The sequence below is a fragment of the Armigeres subalbatus genome, chromosome 3, assembly GCF_024139115.2.
Source record: "Armigeres subalbatus isolate Guangzhou_Male chromosome 3, GZ_Asu_2, whole genome shotgun sequence".
Lineage (NCBI taxonomy): Eukaryota > Metazoa > Arthropoda > Insecta > Diptera > Culicidae > Armigeres > Armigeres subalbatus.
Window position 1 is genome coordinate 213,052,092 of NC_085141.1, and position 18,809 is coordinate 213,070,900.

The 18,809-nt window shown below is 40.5% G+C and overlaps 2 protein-coding genes across 2 annotated transcripts; one reads left to right on the forward strand and one right to left on the reverse strand.

The window, feature by feature from the left end:
* The first annotated feature begins 1,076 nt into the window (after positions 1-1,076).
* LOC134222279 (uncharacterized) lies at positions 1,077-2,771 on the forward strand. Its single transcript, XM_062701424.1, has one exon. It carries the CDS (start codon positions 1,077-1,079, stop codon positions 2,769-2,771), a length of 1,695 nt encoding a protein of 564 aa, XP_062557408.1.
* Positions 2,772-5,027: 2,256 nt separating this feature from the next.
* LOC134219236 (chorion transcription factor Cf2) lies at positions 5,028-13,853 on the reverse strand. The gene is made up of 9 exons (XM_062697942.1): positions 13,517-13,853; positions 13,229-13,453; positions 12,536-12,893; positions 6,709-7,152; positions 6,516-6,643; positions 6,186-6,275; positions 5,817-5,906; positions 5,611-5,751; positions 5,028-5,546 (listed from the first exon to the last, which is right to left on the reverse strand). The coding sequence occupies exons 1-9, from the start codon at positions 13,646-13,648 to the stop codon at positions 5,481-5,483; spliced, it is 1,674 nt and encodes a 557-aa protein (XP_062553926.1). The 5' UTR covers positions 13,649-13,853; the 3' UTR covers positions 5,028-5,480.
* Between the last annotated feature and the right edge of the window lie 4,956 nt (positions 13,854-18,809).

The following is an 18,809-nucleotide window of genomic DNA, read 5'->3' on the forward strand; positions in this document are numbered from 1 at the left end:
ATGTATGGATTAAATACATATTTTCATACCCCTCATGAGCAAATGCTGTTTGAACAGTTTTTTCAACGACTTAAATATATAAGGGAACTGCTCCTTGATTTCAACTCATGGCTCCGATGTTTATCCAGCAGAGCAATGGAAAGGTATTTGATTTGTGATTTTTTTCAACAGGAGTTCGCATGTTGACAAAAAGAAGCGAAGAAATTGGTGCCGTATTTATTTACTTCCCGATAAGATAAATGTATTTTCAGTGAGTGAGATGGAGATCGGAACAGTTCCCCTACATAATTCACGACATAGAAAAAACTGCCAATGTTTTTTTTTCATTTTCGACTGAAAGCGAAATGAAAAAACTTCCGTGGGTCAAACAATTTGTGCTGAAAATTTGGTTTCTATCCATAGTAGTAGTTTCAAGCTTCGTATTCCTATGCAGTTCTTCTTCAGGAGTAAAGGTTATATGTGGGTTTTATACAGGACTCTACGAAGCTTTGCAGCTTTTATAAGTCTTGATCAAAACCAACATATAACTTAACTGCTGGCTTTATGTCAGTTCCATTTTAAGCTCTGAGGAGGAACACAGGAGCATTATAAAACCTAAAGAGCTGTGGTTTTATATTGGAATTCAAAACGTAGTTCTCAAGTACTCTTGCGGATCTAATTAAATGACAACTGAATAAAACCAAAATAAAACTTTAAGCATTTCTACATGCCGTAATAAAACCTCTATAAAACTAGCATAAATCTTCGAAGCATTGAGATTGTTACTTGGGAAGCATATATAGCTTCATGGTTACTTGGGTGTTCACTTATTTCCGGCAAAGCTAGGGTAGCTCCTCTGAAGCTGAGGTCTATTCCAAGACTTGAATTACAGGCAGCAGTCATAGGAACACGATTATCCAAAACAGTATTCGATTCCCTATCCGTACGGAAAAAAAAGGTTCTACTGGTCTGACTCAAGAGATGTTTTATGCTGGATTAACTCGGACCATCGACGCTACAGTCAGTTTGTAGGTTTTCGCGTGACAGAAATCTTGGAATCGACAGAACCTTGTGATTGGCGCTACGTACCAAGCAAGATGAACGTAGCAGATGATGCTACCAAATGGCAGGGGCTGCCCGATCTATCCAATGAAAGCAGATGGTTTCGAGGTCCCAGATTTTTATATGAAGACGTGGATAAATGGCCGGTTTTTTGTAAGCGTATCGATTCAACGAATACTGAACTGCTGACAAGTTTGCTAGTCCACCACACCTCTCCGGCTCCGGTAATTTGGGTCCAAAATTTCTCTAACTGGAAGAGGCTTCAACGAGTTACGGCCCTAGTGCACCGTTTCATCAAGAATTGTCGTCATCAGTCGAAGAAGAAAGAGTTTAAACGTGGAATACTAACCAGTCAAGAGCTTAGCGCAGCGGAAGCGCTTCTGTTACGCATCGCCCAACAGGAAGGATATCCGGAAGAGCACCGCATACTCCAAGTTCACCAGGCTGAAACTCCTACAAAAGCTGTTTCAAAATCCAGTACGCTCTACACACTATCTCCGTGGATAGACGAGCGGGGAATTATGCGAATGAAAACGCGAATCGCTGCGTGCCAGTATGCCTCCGAAGATGCAAAGAATCCCATCATCCTTCCAAGAAGGCACCATATAACCACCTTAATAATACACCACTACCACGATAACTATCACCACCAAAACCATGAAACAGTCATAAACGAGCTCCGCCAAAAATACCAAATACCACGTTTGCGCACCTGTTATAATCAAGTCCGCCGAAATTGCCAGAAATGCAAAAACGACCAGTCTACACCGAAGGTGCCGATGATGGCCGATCTTCCGCCAGGACGTTTGGCTGCCTTTTCTCGACCATTCACACACGCTGGAGTAGATTATTTCGGTCCAATCGAAGTAGTTGTTGGCAGGAGAACTGAAAAACGTTGGGGAATGTTGGTGACATGCTTGACCATCCGTGCAATCCATATCGAAGTCGTTAATTCGCTCAGCACCGATTCCTGTGTTATGGCCCTTCGAAACTTTGCCGCTCGTCGCGGTCAACCTCGCAAGATTTACAGCGCCCGAGGTATAAACTTTGTTGGCGCTAACAAAGAGCTGCAGAAACTAGATGCGATCATCAACCAAAGTGAAATTATGAGGGAGTTTACGACCACCGAGACCGAATGGGTCTTTAACCCTCCCATGGCTCCACACATGGGTGGCAGTTGGGAGCGGTTGATACGAACCGTCAAGAAGAACATGCTGAGTGTCTGCACCACCAAGAATCTGTCCGATGAAGTATTGCGGAATCTACTGACGGAGATCGAAAATGTAGTGAATTCCCGACCACTCACACACGTTCCAGTAGATGACGATTCAGGCCCAGCACTCACTCCGAACCATTTTTTGGTCGGTTCATCGAACGGGTCTAAACCGCTCACAGATATAGATAACACCGGTCATGCCTTGAAGCAGAATTTATGTACATCTCAGATCCTGGCAAATCTGTACTGGAAACGTTGGGTTTCTGATTACCTTCCGGAGATTACCCGTCGATCTAAGTGGTTTCAACCAACCAAACCCATCGTTGTCGGGGACATTGTGGTAATTGCAGACCCTAGATCTCCTCGGAACTGCTGGCCGAAAGGAAGGGTTATATCTACGACTCCCAGCCGGGATGGCCAAACTAGATCAGCGACCGTTAAAACTATTTCCGGAGTCTACGAGCGCCCAGTGGCGAAGTTGGCGATTCTGGACGTTCAGCGCGTGGAGCAGTAAGCCAACTGAGAGTTGGCGTACCCCGGGGGACTGTTGGCCTACCCCATTAGGCCAGCGCGCGCATCTATCGCCGTAGATCAACATTGCTCGCAACCCTGCGAGAAAATTGCTATGACATATTGAAGTGACAAGTATTCCACCTGTCACAGGGTGAGTGGTCAAACGTGGATTAATAGAAAACGTACCTAGTTATGCTTATGTCTGCGAATCTTAAATTGAATAATCATATACTAAATGCTCTACTATTAATATTGGTGAATATTCTGTGCAAACCAGTAATTTATATTGAATTCCTACCGGTAAGACCGGTAAAAATGAAAATTTTCTCCGTAGGAATATTATATTCTACCTATAAAAACGGATAATCTGTGTTCATCATTTCCGTCTCGGAGAATAATAATATCGGAAAATTCCCGTTGGAGTTAATCCAACAATTCTTATTCTTAAAAATTATGAGAAACAACACGAAATTATTTGAATTATTGCAAGGAATTCTGCAGAACTTATAAAGAAGTTCGTGAAGATTTTTTTGGAGTAAATAATGGTGGAATTTTCGGATCAATTCCCGGCAAAATTTATGGTGGAATTCCTGAAGACACTGTCGAAGAAGTTTCTGGAAGCATTCCTAAAGAATCCCTGATTGAATTTCGGATAGAGTGCCAGGAGCAATTGTCCAAGGAATTCCTGGAGAAAACTTGCATATTGATTTTTCTGCCTATTTTATAATAAATATTATTTCAAAGAGGATTTGTTTAGAAATTCAAATTCAGATGTATGGTTCTAGTTTTCTTAAACTTATGGAAGAATGCAGGATTTTTATAATAATTGTTATAGCCGATTTTATATTCTTTCTGAATACTAAGTTCGTTAATATTTTTCTCACTGTATTTAAAAATATCTGATGAGCAATAAATCACGCATTTTTAAATCCATTATTGTTTTAATCATTATTGTTTCGATTTGGTTTGGATTTGGTTTCATGTGTTAATATTCATGTGTTTTTATAAATCTACTATAAAACTACGACCAAAAACCAGAACCAAGACCAAAAAAGTTGCCCCCCCCCCCTTCTCGAAATCCTGGCTACGCCCATGGCTACGAAAACGTTTGCGTGTTTAACGGTGTTAAAATTCTATGAAAAAAATTTTCATCGTCTGAAAAAATATCTAAGTCCCAAAAATGTTCTAATAGAAAACCCCGATTTAAAAAAATGAGGTAACATCAGATCTCGACGTTTCATGCGTTTTTAAGTCATTTGGCATTAAAAACGAAAAATCGATTTTCGACTTTTCCTTTGGCCCTCCTTTGGCCCCCCTTGGAAAAATTTTCATGGATAAAAATTTCAAAATTTCGATTATTCAGGCACTTCTAGATCATGTCCGCATGAGCTCAAAATTTACATAGGGTCATATTTTGGGGTAATGAAACTTGTGAGCAATGTCGTTTTTTGAAATTCAAAAATGTCATTTTCATTGGCACCCTATTGAGCATATCTAAACATTTTTCCAAAGGTTAATTTTCTCCAAAGACAGTGCGATGTCGATTTGTATAAAAGTAACATCGTTGGCAAGATAGGCGTGTTGGAACATAGAAATTCGCCTGACGCAGAAGATTCGGTCATTCTACCCGTCTGGCAATTAATGGGAATGACGGCTTTGGCAGGTTTTGTTCTATTATTGTCAGGGTTTTTTTATGACTGATAATGCTCAAATTTGGCCTAAACATTCTTTGCATATCAAAGAATATTGTAGCCAAATTTCATAAAATTCGGTCGACAAAAACCCCCCTGCCAATAATAGAACAAAACCTACCAAGGCCGCCTTTTCCCCTATATCGAAGACGAACATCCTTTGAAGTAAAGCTCGACGTTGTCATAAAGTCTCAAGCTTTATTAACTGACATCGGTATTTGTAATAGGTAGAGCAAATGGAGCGCATCGTCTTATAGTAATCTTTCCAACGCGTACTGTACGTACTATTCGAGATGCATAGCTTTCCTGGTAAGGAGCTTATAACTTGGATAGCATATTCAAGAAAACTGCGGATAACTATTTCAAAAGGGACAGGCCCATAACCTGTAGTGAGTAGTTAGAAACGTCTGTCTTCAATAGCTGTTGAAAGGAAACTAATTTATTTATTAGTTTATTTATTAACACCTCATCGTGTCATTCATTTGGAGTCACACAGTACCGGCCGTTTTGGCATTGAGTACAACTTTGTTGTACGACGCAGACAAAAAGGGACAAAGTAAAACAGATTCTGAAAAATTATAAAGTCAATTTATTGAAGCGTTTTGAGACATATTAGAAAATAAATTAAATAAAAAATACAACAAGATAATTCCACTAACTCGACTTTTACTATTAATATACAATGATTTTAAATCTGATTCTCAATTTTTATTCTAACATAAAACAATCTCATTATAACTAAAATAAGCATTGCACAAGCGACTTATGTATAAATTAAATCTATTGAAATATAGAGCGTACGGATCTTTATCTTCCCTAATTTTTGTATAATATATACAAATGGACTTCACTGTTTACAATTTGTGTACCCTTAGATATTGAAAACGCACGGAAAAGGAAAGCTACTCGGTGTAGCACACGGAACTGAGAGCACATCAAATGTGGAGAACCAGAATGTCTCCCAAGTTGATTGAATTATTCTAAACATGCTATTAAAATACTATTCAACTATCTATGGATTAGCTGGGCGTTGTCGGTTTCTTGATTTGGATAATTTTTATTCCAAGATGTTGATTTACGTGTATCTGGAAAAAAGATTACAAGAAAATTATTAAAATCAGCAAACGAAATGATTTGCCGCTCGCATACCTTTAAATCAGAACTACTGTAAAACGCTTTGTCACAGTGGGGGCATTTGTGTGGTTTTTGCTTTTTATGTCGTTGCACGTGGATGTTCAACTGATAGTTCGAACTGAACCGCTTGTCACATAAGGTACATGCGAAGTTTTTCTGTGGAAGAGGTACATTGTTTTCATATTGCTGCCATATGTAGATAAAATTCTTTGATTCATTACCTCAAAATGTGTTTGTCGATGACGATACAGGATGGATTTCGATTTGAACTCTTTATGGCATATCGAGCAGGAAGGTAGTTTATCTCCTTTCTGAAAATAAAAGTTTTAACCGAATAATTAACAAGCACTCATTATTGCTTAACTTCGTAATGATTGAATTTACAACTCATGTTTCTATTTTCATATTTATTTTAAAACCTAGGTCAAAGTGGTATGTGTAATGTCCACTATATTTCGGTCGATTAATAGTCACGCAGTGTTACGGAGGAACGCAAATCTTTTTCATAAAATCTAATAGCGGCCTCCTTAAGCGTAGTATTTTTTTTCTATTCGAACAAAAAGGAAATCCTAAATTAAATGGTCACTTACCTCGTGAGTTTTCATGTGCATTCGAAGCATCCCTGGACCTCGGAAGCTTTTATGGCATATTTCACATTCGGGCTGCTTTTTACAATTGGCCTGGGAATTATTTACACAATAATAAGAGATTTATTGCCATGCTAAACATAGTTGTCACGCTGGTCTGCCGAATAGTGCAATTTTTAGGAATGTTCAGAATCAGAAATAGAGCATCCAGGGATATATTATAGTTGTGAATCATCCATTGATGGATTCTGTTAATGACCAGAGTCCAGAGCAACGGGACAAACTTTGTAAACAGCCAACCTTGAGACAAATACCATATACTTCTACACTTACCTTCAGCCAGTTTGAGTGGGAGGACATGTGCGTTTGTAGCCATTTTGGTTGAGTAAACTCCTTCCGACACAAATTGCACACATACCGGCCAGGGCTAGGACAGGACGTTTGATGCGTCATGAATTCTTCTGCAAATGTAACAGAAATGCTAATTCCAAGCAAAGCAATCGATAGATTCAAAACATTTTCTTACCCAACTTTTTTTCCTCGTCATCTGATTCACAATCTGAGAGATAATATGTCTCTTCAACCTCCGTTTGTTCCTGTTGTTCCTCTTCTTCTTCCTCCTCTTCTTCGTCCTCCTCTTCAAGATGATCTTCTTCTATGAACTCTTCATTATCCAACTGGCTATCATCCTGATCGCCACAATCGGAGTCCTGACTGTCACCCTTCAACTGAGATTCTTCTGCAGATTCCTCCTCCTGTTGATCTTCATGCTGCAGCTGCTGATGAAGCTGCTGTTGGTGGGCCTGTTGCTGGTGGTGATGATGCTGTTGCTGTTGTTGTTGCTGCTGATGCTGCTGTTGTTGCTGCTGTTGATGTTGTTGAAGGGCTTGCTGTGCAAGATGATGATGAAGCGTTGCTGTAGGGGCTGCTACCATCAGTGGGACGGATTGAACTGGGTTGACAGTTAGTACTACAAGCAAATAGATCAAATTCATAATTATTGAATGGGCGTTTTACTCGTTGGAATTACAGAATTAGCGCTGGATTACTCGTGCAATCGAAATCCAGAATAATCCACCTAGCATTGGTGGTCCCTTTCCCGTGCATTATAAAAATAAAAAAAAAACACATCTTTTTCTCCAATGGTTGTACATTCCAAGTTTAACTTGGCCTGCTTTTCAACTTAGTATTCTATAAGCATTTCCTCAGTTATTAATTGATGCCCGCCATTGCACGAGTATGTATCTTGTGTGGCAAGTACAATGGATACACTATGCCCAGATGTCGAGAAAGTTTCCAACCCGAAAACATCCTAGACCGGACCGAGAATCGAGCTCGCCATCTCCGGATTGGAAATCCCACGCCTTTGCTCTGGAGACCCCAGACTACTGGAGACAAAACACATAAGAGAAGTCAAATTAACACTTTAGTGATTGTTATTTCCATCCATTTACATCTATTTGCGGTCATTTGAATGCATTGCTGCAGCTGGAAAAAAATCTGATTTTGTAAAAAAAAAAATGTCCAAGACCCATAGTAAAAACAATATTTTTTTCCAAAAACTCTGGAACGTAACGGCCGATCGAGCCAATTTTCAATAATAAACAACTAGACCGCAATCCGCGTCGGTTGCAACTTGCGGAGAATGCTAAGTACCAAAAAGTGTGTCTCATATGTTTCTACACATACACACACATATATACACACATACAGACATCGCCTCAATTCGTCGAGCGGTATCGATTGGTATTTAACACCATGGGTCTCCGAGCCTTCAATCAAAAGATTGGTTCCTATAGCATTTACGTACGAGAAAGGCAAACAATCCAGCGATTATATGTTGAGGTTTGGGAAAGGAATTTTGATCAGAAAGATAATGTGGAAACATTGTTTTCCCGGAATATTTTTTTATTTTTATTTGTTTTTAAACTGTGGAAAATACATTTTGTGTTTAGTTTTCTTGACTGAGATTTGGAAAACTCTTGCAACAGTATATAGTTCTATGCACAATTTGTTCAATTACATTCAACTTAATAATTTAGCTATGAAAGGAAAATGTTCTTATGAAAAAAAAAACCTTCGAATTTGATTTAGTTTAAGAAAAACAAAAAAGGGAAATGGAGTATTCTACTTATAAACTAATATCACAGCGAGCTAAACTGCCAGTTCTTGCAGTAGCGGGTTCGTTGACGATGAGCAGCTTAGGTTGAATTTAGGCAGCAGTCTCGTAAACCAATCGTTCAGTTGCTCGACTCCAGCAATCCTGTGGACGTCCACCGTTGGATGGGATGGTTCAAGATCCAGTATCATCTTAAGCAGTCGGTTTTGCTTTACCTGTATTTTATTCCTGTGGCTTTGGGCGCAGTTATACCAGGCTGGAAATCCGTAGGTAATCGTTGGTCGGAATACGGTTTGCGATCTTCTTTTCACGAGTGGATAGAGTGCTCTAGTGAGCTTGTTAAATTTCTTGATGCAGTTGTTGGTATGCAGTCCAAAAGTTAACTTTTTGTCCAGTGTTAGTCCTAGATATACTGAACTTTCTGACCATGGAATGTCGATGTCTCCACATGTTATTTCATTCTGCGGCATATACCGAGGACTTCGCCGACGAGTAAAGAAAATTGCCTGACATTTAGCTGGATTGGTCTTGATTTTCCATTTACGCTGATATTCAAGAATAGCATTTTGAGCTCTCTGAAGTTTTTCGATGATCTCTTGTGGTTCCCGATGGGAAGCGAGGAATCCAGTATCATCGGCGAAGAAATAGTACTGGACCCCGTCAACCTTGACAATGTCCGCCGAAAAGATGTTATACAATGTGGGGCTCAGTACAGAACCCTGGGGTACTGGAACGGTACACGTTTGTGTTCGGATGAACACCGTTTTACAGAGACTTCAAAAGTTCTGTCCTTCAGGAAGCTCCGTATAATTTTTATGATTCGAACTGGGAAGTTTGCCTGGAGCATTTTATACAGAACCGCGTCATGCCACACCGAATCATAGGCTTTCTCCACGTCTAACAAAATAAGCCCAGTAGAGTATCCTTCCTCAAATCTTTGCCTCACTTCTTTTACCAGTCTTGCAGTTTGGTGATTAGTGGAGTGACCTTTTTGAAACCCAAATTGCTCATACGGTATGATGCGATTGGTATCCAGGTGACTTTCAATGCGAGTTAAATGATACGCTCAAACAGTTTACTTATCGATGAGAGTAAACTGATTGGTCTGTAATTGGACGGTAAGGTGGCATCTTTGTTTGGCTTTGGAATTGCAACTATTACTGCATGTTTCCATTCTTGTGGAAAGTAACAGAGTTTGATACAAGCAGAAAATAGTTTGGAAATAAATACTCTTGCTTTCCGCGGAAGTTTCTTGAGCAGACAATTTCTAATTTTATCAATTCCGGGAGCTTTTCTCGGCTTCAGTTTTCGAATTATTTTATCGACTTCTTTTGGTTGTACCAGCCAAGAGTTGTCGGTTGGTACAACTGATTGGTCAATCTGTACGATTGAGTCTTGCACGATAGCTGCAGTGATAGGATCATCAGCGAGCTGGTTGTCATGTGACTTTTCAAAATTTGAAGCTAGTAAGTTTGCTTTTTTCAGCAGGGGAAGCAATCAAGAACTCACCGCTGCGAAGAGGAGGGCTGTACTTACAGTGGTTTTTTAAAGCTTTCGTTATACGCCAGATCTTGTTGTCTCCTCGTTCTAAGGACAGTAATGTACTTTGGAATTTGCTGAAACGTGTCCGGGTACAGTCGTAGCGAATTCGCTCGTTCAAAGAAGAAACAATCTCCTTCAGTATGGGATCCCTCGTTCTCATCCATTGACGTCGGCGACAATTGCGGAGTCGAATTAGTTGCTGAGTTTCATCTGATATGCGGGCAACTTCATATGGCTGATAGACGGCTACTGGAACGGCAGCTGCTTCGGCTTCAGTGATGGCGTTCTTAAGGTGAGTGAGGGCCGCATCTACTTCATTTTCGGTGTTTATATTGCATATCCGCGGATCTGTCAGGTTTATTTTTGCATTCATCACTCTCTGGAAGGTAATCCAATTAGCTCGGCTGTAGCAGCGAAAAGTGTTAATTTGCTCTTCAGTAAATTCAGTAAGTGTGACCTCAAATGAAACTGGCAGGTGATCCGAGGAAAGCTCATTGAGAGTCACTGGCTTGGTCATGTTGAGTATGTTATTTGATAACACTAGATCAAGGGTAGACGGACGCCCTCTACCATGAGAGAGGAATGTAGGAGTGTCCGGATAGTGCACGGTAAAACCACAGTGAGTAGCTTCTTGCAAAAGGAGATTTCCGGCTCTATTGTTTGTGGCGCAGTTCCACTGATTATGTCTGGCATTAAAATCACCAACAATGAGGAAGGGGTCAGTATGGTTCGAGAGGGCTCGGATGTCTTGGCGGAAAGATGACCAGTCAGAACCTCGTCTGCTACCCGGGAAGTAAGCAGCAATGATGTTTAATTTGTGCTCGCCAAAGTGAATGGAAATGCCGACCGTTTCGATTACTTTACTTTTTGTTCGCAGTTCCTGGAATCCAATTTCCCTTCGTATTGCTATTAGAACGCCGCCGCCTCTGTCGGCGTCGTTATTTGTGCCACGATCAAATCGGATGCAACAATAGTTTGGGTGTAGGAATGAAATGTTGGGACGTAGCCAGGTTTCTGTAACTACCGCTACATCTATATTGTGGCTTTGTAAAAAGTCAAAAAATTCTAGTTGCTTGTTTTGGATGGATCTACCATTCCAGTTGACCACACGTAGAGGGGACGAGTTAGGCATTATACACAAATTTGATTGCCAGCTCGTGGAGAGCTAGAAATTGCTGTTGTTTGCTGTTGCAACTTTGCAGACGCTGGAACATTTCTTCCGCCAAGTATAGAAATTCAGAAATGGTGAACAGCTGGGAAGTTGACTGTCCACTGATCTGTGGCCTAGGGCCTTCCAGAACTTGTGCGTAGGTGGCACGTCCGGTGTTTACTCGGTTGCTGCCCTGGGTAGTATTCGATGTGGCACCGGTAGATACACGTATCGGACCAGAGTACCTGTTCGACTTTTTAGCCACTCGTTGACGATGGAAATCCAGCTGTTTAATATAGTCTTTGCGACTTGGGCATCCATGGAAATTAGCCGTGTGGTTGCCACTACAGTTTGCACAGCGGACACGATCCCGGTCGTTACCTTCCTTCAAAGTGGCCTTGTTCGGGAGGCTGCAATCTTTTGTGAAGTGTTTTTCTCCACATTTCACACACAGTGGGGCGACATTACAATTTCTCAGCCCATGCCCAAATTTTTGGCAGCGATGGCACTGCACCACGTCATTAGGCCGCCTAACAAAATATCTCCATTTCACTATCACGTTGAAAAGGGCCTTGACTCGTTGCAGCTCAGGTAACTTTACGGTGTTTTTTTCGAAGTAAAGTAGATACAGAACACTATCTTCGGGGCCGTGCTTCTTCTGTGAGAAGATCTTCAATTCCAGCGGTTGAATGTCAAACGAATTAAGCTCTGCTTTCAGCTCTGACAAATCATAAAGCGATAGACCAGATAGAATAATTCTAACTGGTTGTTTATTTGATGGAGTGTACGAAAAAAATTCCGTGTTAGAATCTTTCAAAGTTTTTATGACATCATCGAAACTGTTTTCTGCATTCACCGTAAGCTGGGTGCCAGACTTTACCGCTTTCATGTGGTAGCTGCTTTGTGGAATATTCGCCAAGTTGAATAATTCCCGAATGTGTTTGGTACCTTTGTTGATAATAGAAATCGGAGGTAGTCTGTTTCCCTTTGCTCTGTTAGACACTGTTTTCTGCTGCGTGTGTGCGTTGTTCGGTCCGGCGCTGTCCTCGTCCATGCAGGCTAGGGATTCATACACATTGTGCGTCTCGACCATCGGTTGTGTCAGCTGGCTAGAGCTGCTAGCGGAAGGTGGCAGGTTACCATTCGAGTACTTTCGTCGTTTTGCTTGGTCACGGTCTGCGTCGTTCATCGTTGAGGTTAGGGATGGCTGCGACGAATTAGATTTATCATAGGCCCTACGGATAACTATGTTGGATCCACCGTCGGATACATTATTTGATCGCGCGCGATTATCTTTGTCCACTTTTATGGCTAAGATAGTTAAATTATCGATAAGTAAGTTTTCGAAGAAAAATTTGGTAAGCTTCCTAAGAAAACGTCTACTCTAGCTGAAATGACAGCTCGAACTGGTTTTCCCGGAATATCAAATAGGGTGAGAGTACTGCGGATAAATCTCCATCGTCACATCCCGTCCTTTACCTCAATTGACAAAGAAGTCACAATGGTTGAATATTATTACATCATACTATGCTATTTTCTTACCATTATTTTCCTCATAATACTGTTGCTGCTCTGCCATGTCTGGCTGAACAATTATTTCGCATCGATCATCTGCCGTCCGTTGAATTTGCAAAATTTGCGGGTGGGGCGCTCCATGGGTAATCATCTGTATCGTGTTATTCGGTCCCTGAATAAACTGCCCTATCTGTGCCGCATGGTACTGGGGAGCTTGGATGATCTGTTGGCCCGTAGCCGTAGTTAGCAAGTGGCCGGCATTGATTATTTGTGCTCCGGTACCGAGGAGGTGTGCATTCGTCAGTATCATTGTCGGAGGTTGAGCAGCTTCTGTTATTGTTGGTATATCCGTCCGTTGAATGTGTATTTCCTGAATCTGAGGAGCCTAAAACAGTGATTGATATTAACAATTACAATGTAACACAAAATAATGAGCAAGTAACAAAACCACAAAGATTTCAAGCAAGCAACGTTAATATTATCTGAACACCTTGCAAAGAATTTTTTTTAGTTGTTGCAAAAAAAATAACTTAGAATATCAACCATCTCCTTATCAGAAAGTGTGAATCAAACTTTTTACTAATGCAGATTGCTCTAAATTGAATCGAAACAAATTAGTAGTCTCCGAGCTTACAGTGTTCATTGAGCACTTCCACAGTTATCAACCAAAAACGAGCATACTTTGTATGTTTAGTTTTTATAAGCGGTTACTAGACTTACCGGATGAATCTGTTGAATCTTTTGAGGTGCGATCTGCGGCCTTGGAACGTCAACAGCGAGCGCTTCTTTAGCCATCTGCCCCTCTGTAACCACGGTGATACCTTTAATGTAGTGTCGCAGGGCAGTGTCCGACTTCTCGACCCGAGTTTTGAAAGCGTGACAGCGACTGACCTGATGGATGCATTGGATACAGATTTTGTCCGGCCAGCCGTCCATTTGCTCAATCTACAAATAGAAGGAAAATAAATCACATTTCTTCAACTAAGCTTACCAGAGGGAATAGTTCACCTGTATTTTAGCGATTTCCATCAGCATCTCTGCCACCATTTCGCCAAACAGCGGTCGCATTTCCTTTTTGATCGCCAAACATATCCGACAGATTTTATCCAGCTCCAAATTTTTCAATGTGCCCATCTCCATATTTGCGATCCGTTTTTGGTCAATTTTATTTTCCTGCTTCGAGCAAAATTATATCCCTGCTGTAATACACTACGAACTATACGATTTTTATGTATGAAAACCAAAATTTTAGCTTGTATGCAAAGATTTTGTAATTTTTCTAGATGTAAACAAAATTTACGCAAAACAGTCAACATATAAAATATGGCGTCATGAGGAATGCCAAAATCTATTGCGGCTATCGTTCCGAATATCGCATCCTATAGTTTGTTCTGCGGCTCTTACGAAAAAGTGCCGCAATCATTGGAATACACATCAGCATAAAATATCACAAATGCTTATATACGTGTTTATCAATAAAGTATATTATTGTAAAAACTATTGAAACTGTAGAATAAAATTAGTGATAGATTTTAAAAATATTGTAAAAATAATTAAGCAAAACATGATTCTGCTTCCGAATATAACAATACTTTTGTTCATAAGGGATTCGGACTCAGAGATCGAATAGCCGTATTGTCGTTCATAGAGTCTTTCTCATTTGGAGAATTAAACTGAAATTAAACTTAAAAGTGACATTTTTCAATAATTATCAAATAACCCTGCTCAAAAGATATTTTAGTTACTAGATAAAGATTGTCGCTACTGTTCCCTTTGTTCTGCTGTCCGAAACATGTGTGGTACATACCTGTCAAATCGTATGGATTTTCCTTCTTTGACATTTAGCTCCCCTATCCTCGCCAGCAAAAGATGTTCCGGACAGCGACGACAGCGACAATCTTTATCTAGTAACTAAAATATCTTTTCCCTGCTCACAGAGCAAGATTACTTTTGACAGATATCGAATCATTTTGCATCGATGTCTTATTAGAATTGCTGGGTAGCACCACCCGAATAAAAAATATTATAGAAAAACAATGCAATTTATTGTAACATTACTATCAAAAACAATAAATTGACCTTAGATTATACTGTAGATGAAATAATAGAAATACATTAGAATGTATTGTTATGAACCATTCAATTAATTGTAAATGAAGTTTTCGCATTAGAGCGTACGGGTTGTTAAGTATCGTAACTATACAAAATCTGAGATTTTTTCATACACTTTTTTTTGTCAAACAATAGAGTGTATCGTAATTATATTGTTGAAATATCCGAAGAAAACCGTTCGAGTTACATTAGATTCAACTGTATTTTTATAGTAAAACAATACGATTTTGGATTTCTTAATTATGTCGACTTTAACGTTCAACAATCAAATTTAGAAAAAAAAATAATGCATTTTTTACGCAATGGGGTAAATATTGTTTAGCATTTTGAATAAAGTTTTCATAAGTTATTAATAATTAAAACTTATGTACTTAAATGGTCCAAAAACAATTGCAAGTATTGTTACATTAGATAACTATGTTGACGTATTATATCCACGGTGTTGATACAATATGTGTAACCGTCAAAACACAATATATCCTATTGTATACCGTAAAGCATATGGTAATCCAATTGTTTACACTATTGAGCCTATGGTACTGTTTTATCCGGGCAGCCATTCTTATGACTGGGTTATTTGCTAATTTTCGAACTGTCACTTTTATGTTTAATTCTCCAAATGAGACAGAGCCTTAGCCTTATGGGCCAAACGCAATTGATTCCCATGGAAAAACTGTCAAAACGCACGCAAACGTATTGTCAGATTTTCTGGATATGATACACTGCGCGGCGTTTGTAGTGTTCCCAAATGGGTACTTGCACAAAACTTCACGCGGCGAATGACTGTCGAAAGGTACGGCCGCGCCATACGATACACCGCAATGCTATTCACCCATAAGAATCAAGTAAACGGGGTGCAAAAAGCGCGGCGGTACCTTTCATGAAGGGTTCGCCGCGTGCAATTTTGAGAAAATCAGGCAATACCAATTGTGTTTGACCCATTAGCCACAGAGCCACTTAAAAGCAGAGATGCCAGATTTGAAGACATGTCTTCAATTTGAAGACATTTGAATCTCTGTGAAGACATTTATTTCGTGAAGATATTTTGAAGACTTTTCAAAATATTTGAAGACTTATCTACTTATTTGAAGACACTTGAAGACAATCAATAATCCAGCGAATAGAAAATACAATTTCATTACTTACTTTTAAGCTTATAAATTTTGCGATCTATTTGTAAACTAGGTATATAAATATTACAAAAGTTATTATAGTCTTTGTCTCGAGCTTAGAATCTCAAACATAAAATACATTCACACTAGCCGGTTGATAACTGCAACGCATTTAAGACCTCATACACACTTAACTTCGTGCTGTGCGCTGGTGAAAAATTCCCGATGGTAGTATTTTGTATTTTTCTTGGCGGCGTCTTCAAAATGGTATTTCGATCATTTCGGAACGCAATGACCTAATTTGCGGCAAACATAGACTTAATTCTTCTATGACTAGATTTAATCTATTCAACCGTTGAGCTAGAACCAGTTTTTTTTTTCTAAATTCATTCTGAATGGCATATGCATACCATCATTCCACATTCCTCTTAATATCCGCCGGGAAAAACTTTGAATATCCCGTGGATTTTTGAAAGACTTCTCAGTGAAAATTTAAAAGAATTTTTCGTGAATTTTATAAGGAGAATTTCCGATGAGGAATTTCTTTTCTAAATTTAAGAGAATTGAAATTGAAAATTCAGTTAAAATTATCGTGGAAATTTATAATAATTTCCGTTAAAAAGAAATAAAGGAAATACTCCAAATAATAAACGGGAAATTTCCCCAAGTTTTACTGAGCTCCCACAAAAAATCCCTTTTGATTTCCACAAGAAATTTGCCTCAATAAATTCTCATAGAAAATTCTTACGAATGTCGACAAGAAATTGAAATTGTTTTGGTGTTAAATAGATATTTCTCAGATCTTCCATGGTAAATTACTACGGGAAAATGTTCTTAAAAGAAATCCGGAGGAAAGTTATATCACACCTTCGCTAAATTCTTCCTTGAATTCCTTTGGTAATTCTTCAAGAAATATCTTTGGACATTCTTCCAGTATTTTATCTTAATTCCTTTATGAATTTCTCCAAATAATCGTTCTAGCGTTTCCTCCCAAATTTCCTACACGAATTTGTCCGGAAGTTTCAGGAATTTCTCCGAAAAATCCTCCAGGAATACCTTTGGAATTTCTTCTAGGAGCTCCTCCGTAAGGTCGTCCGAGAATTCCAGCGAAAGAACATCCAAGAATTCCTTCGGAAGATCCTCCTTAACTACTCCGGTAGCTCCTCCACGAATTCCTCCAGCAGTTCTTTCAGGAATTCCTCCGGAAGTTCTTCCAGAAATTCTTCCAAAACTTCCCCCAGAATTTTCAAAAATTCCCGCGATTCTCCAGTGATCCCTCCAGAAGCTTCCCCAGAAATTCCTTTGGAAGTTTCTCCAGGAATTCGTCTGGAAGATTCTCCATGAGTGTTGCCGAAATATTCTCCAAGAATGCCTCCAGAAGTATACTAAGTACGGAATTTCTCTGGTATTTCCTCCAGGGTTTCTCTCGGAAGTTTCTGCAGCTATATCTCAAGAAGCTCCTCCAAGAATTCATCCAGAACTACTTCCAAGAATTCCTCCGGAAGTTTCTCTAGAGATTTCTTCAGGAATTCCACACGATATTCCTTCAGTAAATCCTCAGGAATCTTCTTCTTCTTCATTGGCATTACATCCCCCACTGGGACAGAGCCGCCTCGCAGCTTAGTGTTCATTAAGCACTTCCACAGTTATTAACTGCGAGGTTTCTAAGCCAAGTTACCATTTTTGCATTCGTATATCATGAGGCTAGCACGATGATACTTTTATGCCCAGGGAAGTCGAGCCAATCAACGCAAGGATGTGCAAGCTGAGGATAAAAGGCCGTTTCTTCAACTATAGCATCATCAACGTGCACTGCCCACACGAAGGGAGATCCGACGACGAGAAAGAAGCGTTCTATGCGCAGCTGGAGCAGACATACGATGGATGCCCACTGCGGGACGTCAAAATCGTCATCGGTGACATGAACGCTCAGGTAGGAAGGGAGGAAATGTATAGACCGGTCATCGGACCGGATAGTCTGCATACCGTATCGAACGACAACGGCCAACGATGCATAAACTTTGCAGCCTCCCGCGGAATGGTAGTCCGAAGCACTTTCTTCCCCCGTAAGAATATCCACAAGGCCACATGGAAATCACCTAATCAAGTAACGGAAAACCAAATCGACCACGTTCTAATCGACGGTAAATTCTTCTCCGACATCACGAACGTACGCACTTACCGCAGTGCGAATATTGAATCCGACCACTACCTCGTCGCAGTATGTCTGCGCTCAAAACTCTCGACGGTGATCAACACGCGTCGGAGTCGTCCGCCGCGGCTTAACATTGGGCGGCTACAAGACGGTAGACTAGCCCAAGACTACGCGCAGCAGCTGGAAGTGGCACTCCCAACGGAAGAGCAGCTAGGCGCAGCATCTCTTGAAGATGGCTGGAGAGATATTCGATCCGCCATTGGAAGCACCGCAACCGCTGCACTAGGCACGGTGGCTCCGGATCAGAGAAACGACTGGTATGACGGCGAATGTGAGCAGTTAGTTGAGGAGAAGAATGCAGCATGGGCGAGATTGCTGCAACACCGCACGAGGGCGAACGAGGCACGATACAAACGGGCGCGGAACAGACAAAACTCGATTTTCCGGAGGAAAAAGCGCCAGCAGGAAGATCGAGACCGTGAAGAGACGGAGGAACTGTACCGCGCTAATAACGCACGAAAGTTCTATGAGAAGTTGAACCGTTCACGTAAGGGCCACGTGCCACAGCCCGATATGTGTAAGGACATAAACGGGAACCTTCTTACGAACGAGCGTGAGGTGATCCAAAGGTGGCAGCAGCACTACGAAGAGCACCTGAATGGCGATATGGCAGACAACGGTGGCGGTATGGTAATGAACCTAGGAGCACGCGCGCAGGACATGCGACTTCCGGCTCCGAATCTCCAGGAAATCCAGGAGGAGATCGGCCGGCTGAAAAACAACAAAGCCCTTTTTTTTTTTTTTTTTTTTTTTTTTTTTTTTAACGAAGGTAATGGAAATCTGCAAACAGACACCTGGGGAGGCGAACCCAGGTAGTGTGGGGATGGGATCACCACTTCCGACCCACTAAAACCAACACCTT

Excerpts from the sequence above, each read along its gene's own strand:
- LOC134222279 (XM_062701424.1), top strand. The coding sequence starts at position 1,077 with ATGAACGTAGCAGATGATGCTACCAAATGGCAGGGGCTGCCCGATCTA.
- LOC134219236 (XM_062697942.1), bottom strand. The coding sequence starts at position 13,648 with ATGGAGATGGGCACATTGAAAAATTTGGAGCTGGATAAAATCTGTCGG. Across the intron at positions 6,644-6,708 it reads TGACGAGGAAAAAAAGTTGG|AAGAATTCATGACGCATCAA; the intron begins GTAAGAAAATGT and ends TTACATTTGCAG. Across the intron at positions 5,752-5,816 it reads ATCGACAAACACATTTTGAG|AAAAACTTCGCATGTACCTT; the intron begins GTAATGAATCAA and ends CCTCTTCCACAG.